The following is a 17,094-nucleotide window of genomic DNA, read 5'->3' as shown; positions in this document are numbered from 1 at the left end:
TGATACCACGGCCCCTCAATCGGAGCCTGTCAACTTAGAACCTGATATCTTAGCAGCATTGGGCGAGGCTAATGATGTGATTCCAGAATATGGTGAAAAAATTCACGAAAGTCTCGCCAAAATATGGTTGCCGATCCTTAAGAAAGTTTTCTAAAAACTTATTAGATTCCCGAAAATTGCGTATTACTCCAGGCTCCTACGTAAATTTCGGAGATTCAGGCTGCTACCCCTGAATCCGGTAAATTCTGGGATAAGAAAATGGTTAATTTGCATTGGCAATAATTGGGGGCCGTTATAACAGGCGTTAATAATAATCCCCTATTTACGTAGTAAGAACAAGTTCTTAGTTCGCAGTAAGAAATATAAGATGGAGGCCAATAAGTTTATAAGTGTATATGTCGCATATTCTCGGACCTCCATCATCGACAAACGGAATCAAGAAAAAAGTTTATTAGGCCTTGTTTAGACAAAACTTTTTTGCAAGTTGTCGATCATTCTGAAAGGGATAATACATACATTGTTTGGAGACAATGTATCGGATAAAATAAAAGCTTCGAAGGTTATTACACCAAAACCTTGTAGTTCACATGCTCATACAGCACACACATCTCGCAATAGTTTCCAGGGAAACTGGCAGACACCTTCTCGCTTTCAGTCAAACAGGGGGGGGCGAGGAGGTTACAAGAGGGACATACAAAGACCAATCCCCTCTTCGTAGCCAAAGATGACCAGCTCGAGCTAAGATTGTGCACCAAAATAACAATAAAGATTTAGTTACGTTATTTTACGATTGTTGGCGTAAAATTACTAATAATACAACCGTTCTTAAATGGGTTAAAGACGGTGTGGATTTACCATTTTTTAATGAAGTTTTTCAAAATTCAGTGCGTACTTAATTTTGGTCGGGGCAATATAAAGCTGACATGCCTGTGGCAATAAATAACCTTATAGACTTGGGAGATATTCATGTTTGTAACCCAGTAAAGGGCAAATATATCCCAAATATATTTTTAGCACATAAATCAAACGGCGGTAAAAAATTCATACTTAATCTTAATAAATTTATATTAAAAATGTCACTTTAAAAATCGAAGATCATAGGACGGCGTCGAAACTTATTCCCGAAAATGTTTCATGGGCTACAATAGACCTTAAAGAAGCTTACCTTTTAATGCCAATTGAGCCGGTATTTCACAAATTTTTCATAAATAACAAAGGTAATAGCATAACTTAAAGAGTTTAAAGCTATGCCCTATGGTCTTTCTATTGCGCTAAGAGTGTTTACTAGGTATATTAATGAAGGAAGTTATAGCATTCTTAAGCCGAGGTTCTAAGTCTGTCATTTACCTCGACGATATTTTATGTACAGGTAAAAATTATACTGAATGCCTAAATAATTTAAAAGAGACAATAAAACTATTATCTTGTCTAGGCTTGGTAATCACTATTGAAAAAACTTCATTGGTTCCAAGTCAAAAATGTAAATTCCTTGGGGTTATATATGATTCATGTAACCTAACTTTCTTTGCCTGATGATAAACGTAATAACATTGCACATATTTTAATTAATAAATTTTCAAAATTACCTATTTGCACAATCCGAGAATTCGTGTCGTTAGTGTCTTTATTTTTAAATCAACATAACAATTAAATTGGTGGTCACAACATAATATATAAAACAAATTTTATGAAATCTCCAAAATTTACATTAGGTATTTTTTCAAATGTCTCAAGGACAGGTTGGGGTCTTTTTGCAATAGGTAATAAAAGAGGGCATGGTTCATGGAAAGAATGTGAAAAAATCTATCTCATAAATTATTTAGAGCTGCATTTTTAAATTTATAAACATTCGCAAACACCTATTCTAATTGTGCAATATTATTACGAATTGATAACAAAACTGCAGTTAGTAACATAAATAAAATGGGTGGCATACAATTTCTCCACCTTAACAAACTAACAAAGTAACTGTGGCAATGATGCGAGCATCGAAACATATGGTGGTTCGCGTCTTATAGGTATTAATAGTAAAAATAACGTCGACACTGACACAGCCAAGAAGAATAAATCCGGATATCGAATGGAGTTTATGCAATGAAACATATCAAAAAATTTGGAAGAGCATTAGGTACAATACTAAATGCAGAAAGTAAGTATCGTGGCATCTCGACCCTGATGCGTCATATTGTGTCGACGCATTCACCATAAATTAGAATAATATAAATTTTTACGCATTCCCCCATTTACTTTTATTTTGAGATGTTTACAAAAAATAGTTGAATCGATATCGAAGTCGATACGAAGCGTGTGGGATACAAGTTTCTCCGTGGTGGCCTTCGCAGCCATGGTTCCCTCTCGTCAGAGAGCTAATATCATCAAAAATTATATATTTGAAAACAGATAGGTACGAATCTAACGCATTCTCATCCCAGTCCAGCGCCCACTGCACTCACATCTAACGCTGGCTGCAGCGAGGCTCTCCGTGAAGCCTTCCTACGGAGATACATCCCATGGGAAGCTATCTAACTAATGTTGGCATCGCTTTCGAGTAACACTAAGAAGCAATATTATAACGTAACATATCAATTATGGTGGCAGTTTTGTCTAAATTGGAATATTTCCAATTTTGAGAGTACAGTAGCGGCTGTCATATCATTTATAACAGAAGAGTTTAACAAAGGGGTTTCGTATGGTACTTTAAACTCACACGTCTGCCTATCTTTAATATTAGGAAATAATATCGGGTCAGATGAATGCCTAAATACAATTATTCTTGGGACCCACAATTAGTTTTGAACCATATCTTAAGCTGGTTTCCTAATAGAAACGTAAAATTGGAACAATTGAATAAAAAATTAGTAATTTTATTAGCGCTGTGTACAGCACAGCGAGTGCAGACGTTATCTCTTATAAATATCTATTAATAATATTTATTTCTCAGGCATCACTGCCTGCTAAATTTTTCATTACAGACCTCGTAAAAACTTCAGCTCCAGGTAGAGATCAACCTTTTCTTAAACTTCCATATTTCAAACAAAATATAAGTATTTGCCCCGCTACTGCACTGCCTGATTCTATGTCACAAAACATTTTAGGAAGGATGAGGAAAATAGATTATTACTTACTTTTACAAAACCGAATAAACCTGCCACAACTCCAACAATAAGTTGTTGGATCAAAAATGTGTTATCGAAAAGTAGTGTCAACATTTCAATATTTAATTCACATAGCACAAGACACGCTTCAACTTCTGCTGCCTCTGCTAGTGGTGTATAATATACGTAAAACTGCTGGTTGGACAAAACATTCCAAAACCTTTGCATAAACTTAATGTATTTAATGAGAACGAATTTGCATAATCGATTTTACAGAAATAGTATTTAATTATATTTTCGTTAATTTATAATACAAAATTAATAATATTGATGTTTACGTTTTATTCTAAACTTGCACCCAAAATGGTTCTTACAAAACTTTTATCTCTTAACATCTACATAGTAAATAATATCTGAAGAATGAAGCGATGAAATATAATATATGATCAAACGAACTTCAGAGTGAAGTTCGATCATTATTATATGAATCGCTTCATTCGAAGATATTAACACCCACCACACCCTAACCCAAAGTTTTGTAAGATTAGACTCTAAAAATAATGAATATCGTTCAAAGCGAGCAAATACTTGTCAGGTCGTAATACCCTCAATATAAAAAAAAAAAAAAAAATCTAAAGGCGTGCGTGGTTGCTAGCATTGAAAAAGGGAACTACATAGTAAATAATATCTTCGAATGAAGCGATTCATATAATAATGATCGAACTTCACTCTGAAGTTCGTTTGATCATATATTAGAGACGCTTTAAAAAAATCGCCCATGAAAATAGTTCCTTTCTCTGTTGATTCTCATTTTTGTTTGTTTTTTTTTTTTTGGTTAATGGTTATATGTATTTATTGTAGTTTAAGTTTTAGTTTAGTCATAATAGTACTTAATTGTAACAGAGTACAAATATAGTTTGTAGAAATAGCAAGGAAATGTAAACACATAAGAATTAAGGGTTCCGTTTTTTTCTTGAGGGACGAAACCCTAAAAAGTGACAATTTTTAATTTCCTGCAATTATTTTCCAGTGTATTATTTATTTATTATTTGAAAAACTATTTATTTAAGTGACTATACAAAAGCAGTCCATCATTCCAACACTAAGAAATCTCAACTTAACTGCATGACAATTTTACAATAAACTGCTTATTTACCTATTTTACTTTTTTATAAGTTAAGTTATACTGTGTACTTATTTAGTTTTAAGTCTTTTCAGGGGTTATTGTAGGTAAGTTTTATTATATGTACTTTGAGTATAAATTGCACGAATGTTGCCACTTGAATCAACTATTTAATTGAAATTAATAAATGTCTTGTGTTTTAAAGTAGTAATTGTACCAGTAAAAGTTTATATCTTGAAATGGATAACAAAGTTCTAAAAATGTACGTAATTTGAGCATATTAAGATTATTCAGCATATTCAAATATGTAAATTACTTATTGTATTTTAAAATAGTGTGTGACATGAAAGTTATTTTATTTATCCGCAAAATAGTCTACTAGAATAGTGGAAATTCGCACTAGTAATAACTAATAAGTAGGTATATTAATTTTCACATTTGAATAAGAATGAATTACAATTTTTAGTAAAGGAGAGCTAAGTTTGATATTGCACGCCTCATAAGCGAAGCGTTGAGGTGGGTACTACTGTCACTTCGCGCAAAACATTTGATTTTTCAAACTTAAAATGTCTTTATGTATCATACATTGCACTTGTAAGATAATACATACACACACATATTAAGAAAAAACACTATTTTTAACATTCATGATATTTTTGATGTCATTTTTGTTATTTAAACTAGTTAAAAAACAGTTTAAAAAAGTTCTGTCTTGGACGTCCGTGTGTCTGTATGTGCGGATCCTTTTTCTTGTTAACACGATAGCGACCGAAATACTTTACTAATCGAGTCTTTTTTTTTCTCTTACGCTTGAGTATGCTCAGGAATAGAACCCTTTCATTTTTCAGGGTCTGATTCGATGTGGTTTAATTGTTATTAAATAAACAAAAATAATAATTAATAAATATTTATTAAAAAAAAATTATGAGGCGTGCACTTTTGGATTTTCCAAATTATTTATGTCTTTTTGTATGATTTTGGCACTCAAAAACGCAGTTTTATTATAGTGAGATAAATTATTAATTGTTAGCCAAGTATGTATCACTTTAAAAATCCGTTATCTTTTATTTAACATTGACAGTTAATTAATCCGTTTCACTCTAGAAAGTACAGACAGAAAGAGATAGATATATAGAAAATTCAAAATTACCACAGACCTTTAATTTGACTACGGTCGAAAACATATAGACAACTACAAAAATTTAGACAAATGTGAAAATTAACATACAATACAAGTTACAACGCACTAGAAATTTAGGCATTCCTATTAGAAATAATGTAACGGTTAGTGAGAACAGATTCCTAAAATACGGTGTGGAATATTTACAATTTAATTTATTTTACTCTTTACCAAGTGAAGGGTAACGTGTTATAGGTGGAATGATCATTTTTATCATGGTTCATGAATAAATAATTATAATGTACTTGTGTGTTTTATTTCGTGTCTCCTATGGCAACTAATTTGTATTAGGATGGTCTGCAATAAATTACAATTTTTTACTAGTGTACTATTAATAACCGAACATTGATAAATAATTTATATTAAGTTTTGTACTTTGACTCCTAAACTAGGTTTCGATTTAGGTTTCCTTAATTTTTTAACCCTTAAATCTTAGGCCTAGAAAAATAAAAAATATGACTAGGTACCTATTATTGCGTGTGTGAAAAATATTAATCGTTAAAAATTGTAACGAAAGTACATAACGATAAACTTCATGGCTTGCGTGATTGGCGGGCCACAACTCACCAAATATAAAAAATTACTTTCATTTTTTACATGCTCAATTTGTATGAAAGAGTAAAAAGTAAAACCCCATCTATATGGTAAGATAAGATAGGAAATAGGAATACACAAGAAATAAAACCCATTTGTCTAATGATATGTATTTATTAGCTTAAAAAAATATCACACAATTCACCAATTTCTAGGTTAATTATAAAAAAATATATAACAACATTTATGGATGGATTCTTTCCTGTATTGAGCTAGAATAAGCCATAGCTTGTAATTCAGTAATTTATAATGGGTATGATCATAGACTATTTATATTTTTAAGCTATTGCATAGCTTCTATCGCGGGCCTTGAACGCGGGGACCGAATCGAGAAATTTAGTAACGAAAAAACCTCACGCTCCCCACTCCGACGGGCTCGGAGGTGTGGCTTGAAGGCATAGCATGCAATAGCTTTACCGCGGCAGTCCCCGAGTGCCACACGTCTTTTTTTCACATTTTTTTATGAAAATGTTCCTATACGAAATTATAGGTACTTTTCATAATAACACATAATATTTAATGTTATGTTAACTACATAAAAAACAAATTAACGACTAACTATGTCATATCCCATTTATAAGAGATTTATAAGCGATTTCTTTTACATCTTTAACACTAAAAAACTATCTTTTCAAAGACAAATTTCATACAAAAATTATTACTAAATAACTAATAAGTAAATCACAACACGAAGCGAAAACAAGTTTGGAGTAAAATTTATAAGAAAGAGATTTTTAAAGATAGAGAATAGTAGGTATGTACCTAGTAGAATAAAATATATTTTTGGTATAAGATAATAAAATAGGGGATTCAAGTAAAGACAATTTAAAATCATTACCACAATCAATCAATCAGAGATTTAAAAAAATTGTATCAATTAAATATATTTCATGAAAAGATAATTTTAATAAAAATTACCTATTTTTTTTTTCTCTGGAAACTAATAAAAAAAAATCTATTTTATGTATGTCAATATTACTTAAATGATTGAATAGTTTAGTTTCATTTAGGTTTTTCTTAGAGAGAAAACAAAAACAAAGGACAGGTTGATGAAGAGAAGAGAGACAAACTGTGCAGAACTTCATGTGAATGTGCGAGACATCACTATTCTACAATTCTACTACACTATAAGCGCATATTTAATTTAACAAATTCATCTTTTCCTATATATGACAAGTAGTGTTAACAACCAAGGCATATTCAATGTTCTAAATTAATGTGAAGCTCAAAGATCATAATGATAAATTTTGAATAGAAAGTGTAGTAAGATAATTCTAAATATGTCATTGTTTTCTAAATCCAAATCCATCATTGAATTGTAACAGCAATGTCTTACATTTCTATAAAACTTTTATAAATCTAGTTTAGTATTTTCTAAAAATCCTAAAGCCTCAGTAGGTACCTACTATATTTAAGCAGCCGTTATACTAGATAGCACTTCCCTACCAAGTTTTTCAGCTACAAAATCAAGAATAGTGAACACTAGTTCGCGCCGACTCGCGCTACACGCCATAAGGATATCAAATGCCCTTATATAGTCGACAGGATCGAGACGTCGTAAAAAGTTAAACACTATGTAGATTAGTTCTTTTAGCTTCTCTTTGACGGTTGACCAGAGTTCACGGAGACTTATTACGGCTGAAAAGTAAATTTATTATTGTGTTAGTTTAAAAAGTAAAAGATAAATATAATTATTGCTTCTCACAAAGAGTATATATTAAAATCATGCTACTATAACCTTAATATAAAAAAAATTTTGAAACAAAAAAATATATTATGAAGATAACAATGTGAAGCAAATGTTTAATTACATAAACCAAGGTCATATTTTAAAAAATATTTTTTACATGATAATCTACATAATAGTTGCAAATACTTACTCCTGACACCAACACCAGCCGCCCCTCCGAGTCCTGCCCCTAATGCTGCCCCAATCCGGCCGCCTGCGTAACCCCCCACCAAACCCCCCGCTAGAGCAAATGCCCCTCCTAATATGGCAGTATCTCTGTCCCATACAACTCTGATGTTAAAGGCATCCGCTACAAAATAACAATACCTATACAAATTAATTAACCAGCAAAATTTAATATAATATTGAATGGTTATTATGTCGTAAACATGCAACTTCATAGAAAAAATGTTGGGATCCTTAATTAAAGTAAACAAAACAATGATATGTATTTAAAATCAGAGGCATACAACTTAAAATGAACTGGCAATAGGTGTAAGAGGTGAATGCATTTCCCTACTATATTCAAAGCGTTATTTAATATTTTCTAAACACATTCAAGGATAAATAATATGTTACTAAACATACCGAGTTCTAAAATTATTCTCTCAATCCAATTTTGATCAAAATTGATCTCGTTTCTGGCATATGGTTGGACTAAAGCCATTTTCAATATTTAAAACATAAGAAAGTAAAATAAAAATCAATTACGTTAACAAACTACGTTACTATGAAAATAGCAAATAGCGCAGAAAAAATAAACATTTCATTCTGAAGATGGGGATTTGTTGTTAAAATTAACTGACATTGATATTGACATAATAATATTATGACAGTGCGATGACGTACGCCTTCTGCGTAGAATGAAAATGATCGTTTCGCGTTTCTATTTTCTGGTTATCGTAATATTTTTATAATATTATACTAGTGGTCCGCCCCGTCTTCGCCCGTGGTACATATTTCGCAATAAAAGGTGCCTAGCCTATGTCCTTTCTCGGGTATCAAAATATCTCCATACCAAATTTCATGCAAATTGGTTCAGTAGTTTAGGCGTGATTGAGTAACAGACAGACAGACAGAGTTACTTTCGCATTTATAATATTAATAAGTATATAAGTATGGATTATTTATTTATGTTTATAAAAATAACTGTAGAAGTCATCACCATAGTCATCATCACTAATCTCTGCAGTAGTCACCACTAGAACAATGAGAACAACCTATTTTTAACACTGATGGATTTTCTTCCATAAATGGAATTATTGATATATCTAAATATTATATGGAATAATATAATATTTAGATTATGTTCTTTACATGTATATTCCTAAATGAAGGGTATCCATATCACAAAAAAAGATCCAGTAATTGTTCAATGAATGAGGGTAGTATGAAGTCATAAAAACGTTAATTAGATTCCGACGCAACGTGAGCACGTGCACTCCTATTTGTGGCTCCCATCGATTTTGTGATTAAGAAGAAAAAATGTCTTCCGATTCGGATTTTTCTGATTCTGAAAATGAAGATTACGAAGTCTGCTGTACACAAGGTTCATGTGGAATATCGAGCGGAAACGCTTTGCCTTTTGATCCTTCGTCGATAGAAAAAGTAATTCTTTCAATATCGGATCAATTCAATTTCCGAGTTATTTTAAACGATGGAAGAGCAAGAAGTGCAGTAATGATTACGACAGGTTTAACTTTAGCGGGGGCACTTATCGGGAGACATTATGGCGGCAAAGTTGGCGCGGCCGTCGGCGGAGCCGTTGGCGGCGCTTGCGGCCTAGGAGTAGTTGGTAAGACATTCTAAAATAACATATTCAACTGTAATTTTGGATGTTACATAGAGATCTATTTTTGAAATCATCCCGTAAAATATTAATACATCGTCCCAGGAACCACGTGTGCAACCAAGAGATCATTAAACTGACCCTGGTACCTATATGAAATTATTACGGTATTTTTATATTTGAAATTAACGTTAAAATTAATGTGTATTACCTATTCTACATTAAATATTTTTTTATGAAAGTAGGTACATGCGAACTTGCCAATGATTCCTCTATTCGATTTCTCTTGTAATAAATCTATACTAATATTATAAAGCTGAAGAGTTTTGTTTGTTTGAATGCGCTAATCTCAGGAACTGCTGGTCCGATTCTTTTGGTGTTAGGTAGCTATAGGTTATATTATATCATCACGCTAAGACCAACGGGAGCGGAGCCACGCGGGTGAAACCGCGGAGCACAGCTAGTATTAAATACATAGGGTAGAACTTTTATATTTGTTACATTACCATTCTAATCACTTAACTTTTTCCAGCGGTCACAATGCGAGAGATCTGGCAAGATATAAGGGGGAAACTATCGGAGCTTTTCGAAATAGTATACGATTACCTAGCTGGCATGGGTTTGGATGACTACAGAAAAGCCGCCAAGTTCCTCACACAGCAGTCTGGAGGCAGCGCTCAGCTCGCAATGGTCATTATGCAGGTCGCGTCTGACTTGCTTGGCAAGAAAATTGTATCCAGTTTAACTGCTATGTAATTGTTTTAAGATGAATGAATTTATTTGAATTTAGATGAATATGTTTGATTATAATTTAAACGTAAATATAAGCGATGAAATCGACGTAATAATTATTGTGATAGAGTAAAATGTCTGTGATATGTGACTTAAAGTAATAACATGATATAGATTTAATAAGAAAATTAACAATTTGAATATGACAATAAGCAGACATTTATATATGACTAGAATAAGTAGGATAAGAAATGTATTTTCCATTATTTTTATTCTTTCCTATACTTCTATTTCTTATCATTGGATAATCTTTTATTTCTATTTATGATTTTTCCATTCTCTGCACTAATTCTATTTTAATCTTTAATATGTAATAATGTGTAATTTAAATGAGATGTAATAATTGAAAGAAATAAATGAATTCACATGTCAATACGTCTTTTATTTTACAAATATCATTATACAATTGGTTTGGTAATCATTAGTCCTCCCTCTACAGTTGAAACATTTGTAACAAGAGTAATCAAGAGAAGATCTTTTCAATAACACTTCCAATTAGGTTATAAAAATGAATTAGTTAGTTATTATCCAAATTTCAAGTTCTTCAGTTCACATATTTTGTGCATTCATTAACATGTTCATATCAATAATAACATCATCGTCATCATCTTCATCCTCTTCCATGTTAAAGTCATCATTGATTTTATCTGGAAATAAAATGTTATTTTAAATAATGTTACATACATTATAAAATATAATCCTTCTCAATCAATATAAAAATAATAAAATGAGAAACTATTTTTACTTCCCCCCAAATAAAAAACATGAAAACAGTAAAATATATGTACATGACAGTAATATACCATATAGAATTATTATAAGAAACAGAAACCTCTATGAAAACACTTAATTGTCCATTATCGAAAGGATTTTTTATAAAATAAAGTTAAAAGAGTATAAAAATAGTTTGGAAAATCCAAAAGTGCACGCCTCATAATTTTTTTTAATAATTATTTATTAATTATTATTTTTGACTATTTAATAACAATTAAACCACATCGAATCAGACCCTGAAAAACGAAAGGGTTCTATTCCTGAGCATACTCAAGCATAAGAGAAAAAAAAAGACTCGATTAGTAAAGTATTTTGGTCGCTATCGTGTTAACAAGAAAATCCTCCGCACATACAGACACACGGACGTCCAAGACAGAACTTTTTTAAACTGTTTTTTAACTAGTTTAAATAACAAAAATGACACCAAAAATATCATGAATGTTAAAAATAGTGTTTTTTCTTAATATGTGTGTGTATGTATTATCTTACAAGTGCAATGTATGATACATAAAGACATTTTAAGTTTGAAAAATCAGATGTTTTGCGCGAAGTGACAGTAGTACCCACCTCAACGCTTCGCTTATGAGGCGTGCAATACACAGGCATAGTGACTATTAGAAACTTACCAAACACAGAGTCAGTAATAGTTAGATTCAATGACTCTTCATTACAAGCTACATTATTTGCATATTCAGGTTCTTCCTCAAAAGCTAATTTCTCACTACTACTAATTCCTTTTGTGGTTTGCATTAAATTAACTGCTGATGTGGACGGTTCTGCATCTACATTCGTTGTTTTTGGTTGTAGACCTTGGGCCTGCATTTTTATACTTTCTAATTGGAGTCTTTCTATCTAAAAAATTTCAATTCATATTTTAATCTAACTTATTATTATAAATCTAATTTTAATAAAAATTAGTTACATATATTATGTACAAGGATAGACATCAATCATTATTAAACTACATTGTAGTCAGTAGATTTTTATAGTTCTTTGAGTAGTAAGATAAAGCAAGGAGTTTATGCTGAATTATTTGCTAAAGACGTGCGAAACAAGGAAAAATCTAATTGTAGATTATAAAACTATACCTGTAGACTGTTTCGTTCCTTTTTAATAATATTTAACGTTTTTATAAGCCATTTCTCTTCGGCTAATAACTGTGTTTCTTCAGCGATTTGCTTTTGTAATTTGTGTGCCGACATTCGACTCATAATTGAAATGGTTACTTTGTTCTGTTAATCCAACGCAAAACAAAACGATTCCTATTTGATATTTGTTCAACAATTAAAGATATTTGTAGTGTTATTTTTTGTATGTTTACAATTTTCATGACAATCCAACAAATGTCATCCGGGAACGGGAAAACGTCAAGAGCAATGTCAAAATTCAAAACGAACAAAAGATGCGTTCGTGGTGTTTTTTCGCGTCGTCAAAGTCGGTCCAGTCCGTAGAGTGAGAATGAACTATAGAGACGACATCGGCGTATACCCGAACGAGATGGCGAATCCTTACGTCAATGTTGCCAACTATTACAAAAACTTTTTATCCGAAAAACTGGCAAAATATCTATAAATGTTTGGGTATTTTTTTGTAAGATAGGTTTATGAAGAAAAAGACAGATTTGAAAAGATTTTGTTATTTATTAACTTAACTAGCGACCCGCCCCGGCTTCGCACGGGTGCAATGCTGATACTAAATAGTAAATACACTACAGAAAAACTGTGAACGTTGTATATAAAAACATAGCGGCCCGCTCCGGCTTCGCACGGGTATAAAATATATAGCCGGGCAATATAATATTAACTTTTGAAATTAACAAAGTAATATTGTTCAACATGATTTTTTATTAACTTTTGAAACATAAAAGTAATATTATAGAACAATGAAATCAATTTCAAACGGAAGAGAATATAGGTAACAAAAATTAGAGGAAAAGTTATTTACGATCGATCTGAGATCGGGATTAAAAAAAACTATAACTGTGGAATAAAGTTTAATGGTAAAGTTGTAGGTATTTAAAATATTTATTACAACTTTTGCTTTTACACTTCTCGCAATTAACCACAAATATCGAAATATCCCAGTTCATATATTTTTTATAAAAAAACAAGGCTAAAGTTTAGATATCATTTCAATCAATGGTAAATAATAATAGAAAATACAGTAAAATTAGGACAAAAAAGGTCAAGTGCGAGTCGGACTCGCGCACCGAGGGCTTCGAACAAACTTAGGTAACTGTTTTATTATGTTGTATCTTTAAATGTTGCTTGTAGCAATTATCTTTAAATGTTGCTTGTAGCAAAGTAACAAATGATTCAAATTCAAATTGAATTTGAATCAGAAGACAGAATAATATGTTATAAAACAGATACGGGAATAATTACGAAAGACAAAAATTTTTTATTACATTATATAAAAAAAAATATTTTTATTTTTAACATATAACCCCTTTACTCATGAACGCAAATATTGTAATGTATTCAATTGATATTCACATCAAAAACTTAGCTTTATAGTTATAAGTGTATTTCTCTCACGCATTACTTGTCATTTTAGTGCCTATTTATAATAAAAAAGTACTGGGAATAGTTCAAATTAAAAGCAAATTAAACGAAATACATTTATTTGAAAATGAACAGCAAAATGACGGTAGAAATAAATGGGTAGAGGTTCCGCGATAATGTGCGCGCGAGTAGCAGACGAAAGCGCGCCGCACCGCGGTGAGGAAGGCGCGGGGGGTGGCCTTCCGGATTTTACTCCAACACGGCCTCTCCTGACGGGACAGCGTCCTCGCTGCCTTCAGTGGCAGCTGCAGCTCGTGTGGAAGGGCCAGCTTCGCAGTCTTCAGCGTTATGATGTGCATCGTAACCTGGAATATACAAAAAAACCGACATTGAAAAAAAAATACTTAAACCAATGCAAATGAGGAAAACTGAACCGGAAAACCGAACCGTGTAACAAACTTTACACAAACATTAACATTTAATATTAAAAAAAACATTTCACGATTTTGGGGAAAATTTTACCCTGTACTGGTATCCCTCATGTTAATCACATGATTATACCATAAATTTGAAACTACGTAAAAACAAATGGCGTCCTGAACAACAAGAACACTTCGTAATTTAGTCGGATAACACAAAAAAATTTTTACGTCTATTTCGATGAAAATATTATATATTTGTAGATAATTTCACATTAGAGTTAATGAAAATGTATCAACTATATCCAGTTCTATAAAACAATATACTTCAAATAAGTTTACTTACGTGTGAAAGGTAATATTTGGTAATCTTCGTTCCGGCCGATTTTTACAACCAATCACACTACAACGCACCATATTTTCACTTAAAGTCGGATTAAAACAGATCACTGTCAATGTTTATTAAACTTTGAAGTCACATAACAGCGAGAAAAAACAGAAAACTAGCAAAACAATGGACTGTAGCCGCTTGTTTGGGACAAACTGCCTTTGTCCCCAACAAAAGAAATCGCATAACATGAGAGAAACAAAAAACAATGTTTCTGTCTCGCTTGCTCTTAGCTTTATAGTCATAAGTGTATTTCTCTCACGCATTACTTGTCATTTTAGTGCCTCCTCTATGGTTCATTCTCACTCTACGGTCCAGTCGTTCCAGAGATAAACCGGAACAAACAGACAGACAGACAAAAATTGTAAAATAAATATTTTGGCATTATTATGTATCGTGTAAACTTCCATAATCCATATGCATTTAATGCAGTAAAAAGCGGTAATTTTTATTTTAATATTACAAACAGACACTCCAATTTTATTATTGCACGCCTCATAAGCGAAGCGTTGAGGTGGGTACTACTGTCACTTCGCGCAAAACATCTGATTTTTCAAACTTAAAATGTCTTTATGTATCATACATTGCACTTGTAAGATAATACATACACACACATATTAAGAAAAAACACTATTTTTAACGTTCATGATATTTTTGATGTCATTTTTGTTATTTAAACTAGTTAAAAAACAGTTTAAAAAAGTTCTGTCTTGGACGTCCGTGTGTCTGTATGTGCGGATCCTTTTTCTTGTTAACACGATAGCGACCGAAATACTTTACTAATCGAGTCTTTTTTTTTCTCTTACGCTTGAGTATGCTCAGGAATAGAACCCTTTCATTTTTCAGGGTCTGATTCGATGTGGTTTAATTGTTATTAAATAAACAAAAATAATAATTAATAAATATTTATTAAAAAAAATTATGAGGCGTGCACTTTTGGATTTTCCAAATTATTGGTACCTATAGAGAATAGACGATATTAATTGTTTGTATGTATTTACTACCCTATGAAATAAAAAGCTCCGCCACTGCAAACGGCTCTTACACATTTAATAAACAAAGAAAAATCATTTGTGTTTTGTTTATTAAAAGATTTTTACATTAAACTCCAGCAACGATTTCGAAATACTATAGGATAAGTTCTAAATTCTATAGAAATCTATAGCAAGGGAGGTAAAATAAAAAAAACAGCGTATTAACAAAGAATTTAATAAATTTCATCTTAAGTATTAGTTACAATAGTTATTATGTAATGTACAAATGGGTCATACAAACGAAACATTTACAAAACAATCATTCGTTTACCGATAGATGGCACCAATGTTGCCATGCGCAAATGTGTTGCAAATAAAAATATACTAGCAACATCCGTTCTGAAATCAAAATTTTAAAATAAAACTAGCTAAGGCTTAATACAACAATCTTTGAACTAAACGTCGCTTACGGACAAACTATTTCGAGTCAACGCTAACTTAAAAAATTTAAACATAAAAATAAAATATTCATATAATAATTTACGTTTAGAAATAGAGTAACAACTACAGAAAAATGCGGCTATAAAGAAATCAAATAATTTGCTCCGCTTTCCTTTCAACCGTGAACTATAAATATTGATGAGGTTTAAACATTTATCATCAAGAAACATGGAATTAATTATACTTTTTTTACACGTACGTAAATGTGAATTATGAACTATATCCATCAGTCCCCGGAATCACAGACACAATAGATAATCTATTGTGTCGTGGCCCGATCGGGCCGTTCGGGGCTCAATGGGTTAATTATTTAAGTCTAATGCATTCGTCCGCGTATAAATAATGATAACAATCTCCAAATAAACTAAACATAAGTCTTCATATGTTACAAACTTGTAAATTCTAGAGCCCTCAAAACCTACTCTCAAACATTACCATGTATTCAGTCTTTCCAGAACCTCATTCATATCTAAATCATTTGAAAAATAAATACGTTTTTTACATTCAATTTTTTTTACCGGAAAAAGCAAATTTTACAGCGTTATTTACACGTGACATTTTATGAAATCGTCTTTGACACTAGTTTTTTTTTGCAATAATGGCGGGAAATTCTTTTCACTATAAGGAACCAATATGGCGCACGTATTAATTTTATTAAACACGGTTAGTAAGGAATATATTATTTTTAGACTTTGTACTAATTGATAAAGAATTTTACACAAAAAAAAATATTTGACAATATCTTTTATTTTTATTAAAACTATAATTTATAGTGAAAAAGACGATTTCAACACTACAATCATTGACCAAAGCTATGTGATATATGTATTTAAAATTAATTATTATAATCACAACTTCCTTAATCGAAATTATCTTGAAAGCAATTTGGCTCTGTGAGGAAGACGCCTTGTGTTTATTTTGTAAATAAATGAAATATGGGTTATTCCTATTTTGTACTAATATATTTTAAATCCACACAAAGTGAATCTTGAATCAGGATTTTAATACGGTACGTATTCGAATGCCATTAAAAATAAGTAATAGATTTATTTATTTACTAGCGGTCCGCCCCGGCTTCGCCCGTGGTACATATTTACGTTTTCTCTACATATAAACCATCCTCGTACTTCAAAGAATATAATAAAAAAAGAATTATCGAAATCGGTTCAGCCGTTCTCGAGTTATGCGCTTACCAACACATTTTGCGATTCATTTTTATATATAAGAAGAAG

The 17,094-nt window shown here is 31.5% G+C and overlaps 3 protein-coding genes across 3 annotated transcripts; 1 reads left to right on the top strand and 2 right to left on the bottom strand.

Annotated features, from left to right (window-relative positions):
- Nucleotides 1-7,401: 7,401 nt before the first annotated feature.
- LOC149899437 (uncharacterized) lies at nucleotides 7,402-8,517 on the bottom strand. The gene is made up of 3 exons (XM_090113992.1): nucleotides 8,310-8,517; nucleotides 7,873-8,031; nucleotides 7,402-7,630 (listed from the first exon to the last, which is right to left on the bottom strand). Exons 1-3 carry the CDS (start codon nucleotides 8,386-8,388, stop codon nucleotides 7,404-7,406), a joined length of 465 nt encoding a protein of 154 aa, XP_089970118.1. The 5' UTR covers nucleotides 8,389-8,517; the 3' UTR covers nucleotides 7,402-7,403.
- Nucleotides 8,518-9,141: 624 nt separating this feature from the next.
- Nucleotides 9,142-10,271, top strand: LOC149899436 (uncharacterized). Its single transcript, XM_090113533.1, has 2 exons — nucleotides 9,142-9,516; nucleotides 10,043-10,271. Exons 1-2 carry the CDS (start codon nucleotides 9,207-9,209, stop codon nucleotides 10,264-10,266), a joined length of 534 nt encoding a protein of 177 aa, XP_089969659.1. The 5' UTR covers nucleotides 9,142-9,206; the 3' UTR covers nucleotides 10,267-10,271.
- Nucleotides 10,272-10,659: 388 nt separating this feature from the next.
- Nucleotides 10,660-12,440, bottom strand: LOC149899435 (uncharacterized). The gene is made up of 3 exons (XM_090113914.1): nucleotides 12,165-12,440; nucleotides 11,703-11,928; nucleotides 10,660-10,949 (listed from the first exon to the last, which is right to left on the bottom strand). The coding sequence occupies exons 1-3, from the start codon at nucleotides 12,285-12,287 to the stop codon at nucleotides 10,852-10,854; spliced, it is 447 nt and encodes a 148-aa protein (XP_089970040.1). The 5' UTR covers nucleotides 12,288-12,440; the 3' UTR covers nucleotides 10,660-10,851.
- Nucleotides 12,441-17,094: the final 4,654 nt, after the last annotated feature.

The sequence above is a fragment of the Colias eurytheme genome, chromosome 20 (assembly GCF_061535395.1).
Source record: "Colias eurytheme isolate Ceu_HAF_F1 chromosome 20, ilColEury1 Martin Lab GWU primary, whole genome shotgun sequence".
Lineage (NCBI taxonomy): Eukaryota > Metazoa > Arthropoda > Insecta > Lepidoptera > Pieridae > Colias > Colias eurytheme.
This window is presented reverse-complemented; position numbering and strand designations above follow the sequence as displayed.

Bases quoted from the DNA above. Each gene is read 5' to 3' on its own strand.
- LOC149899437 (XM_090113992.1), bottom strand. From the start codon at position 8,388: ATGGCTTTAGTCCAACCATATGCCAGAAACGAGATCAATTTTGATCAA. The intron at 8,032-8,309 runs GTATGTTTAGTA...GTTATTTTGTAG, and splicing joins GAGAATAATTTTAGAACTCG to CGGATGCCTTTAACATCAGA. The intron at 7,631-7,872 runs GTAAGTATTTGC...TTTACTTTTCAG, and splicing joins GGCTGGTGTTGGTGTCAGGA to CCGTAATAAGTCTCCGTGAA.
- LOC149899436 (XM_090113533.1), top strand. From the start codon at position 9,207: ATGTCTTCCGATTCGGATTTTTCTGATTCTGAAAATGAAGATTACGAA. The intron at 9,517-10,042 runs GTAAGACATTCT...AACTTTTTCCAG, and splicing joins TTGCGGCCTAGGAGTAGTTG to CGGTCACAATGCGAGAGATC.
- LOC149899435 (XM_090113914.1), bottom strand. From the start codon at position 12,287: ATGAGTCGAATGTCGGCACACAAATTACAAAAGCAAATCGCTGAAGAA. The intron at 11,929-12,164 runs GTATAGTTTTAT...GAAATTTTTTAG, and splicing joins AGGAACGAAACAGTCTACAG to ATAGAAAGACTCCAATTAGA. The intron at 10,950-11,702 runs GTAAGTTTCTAA...TTTTATTTCCAG, and splicing joins TATTACTGACTCTGTGTTTG to ATAAAATCAATGATGACTTT.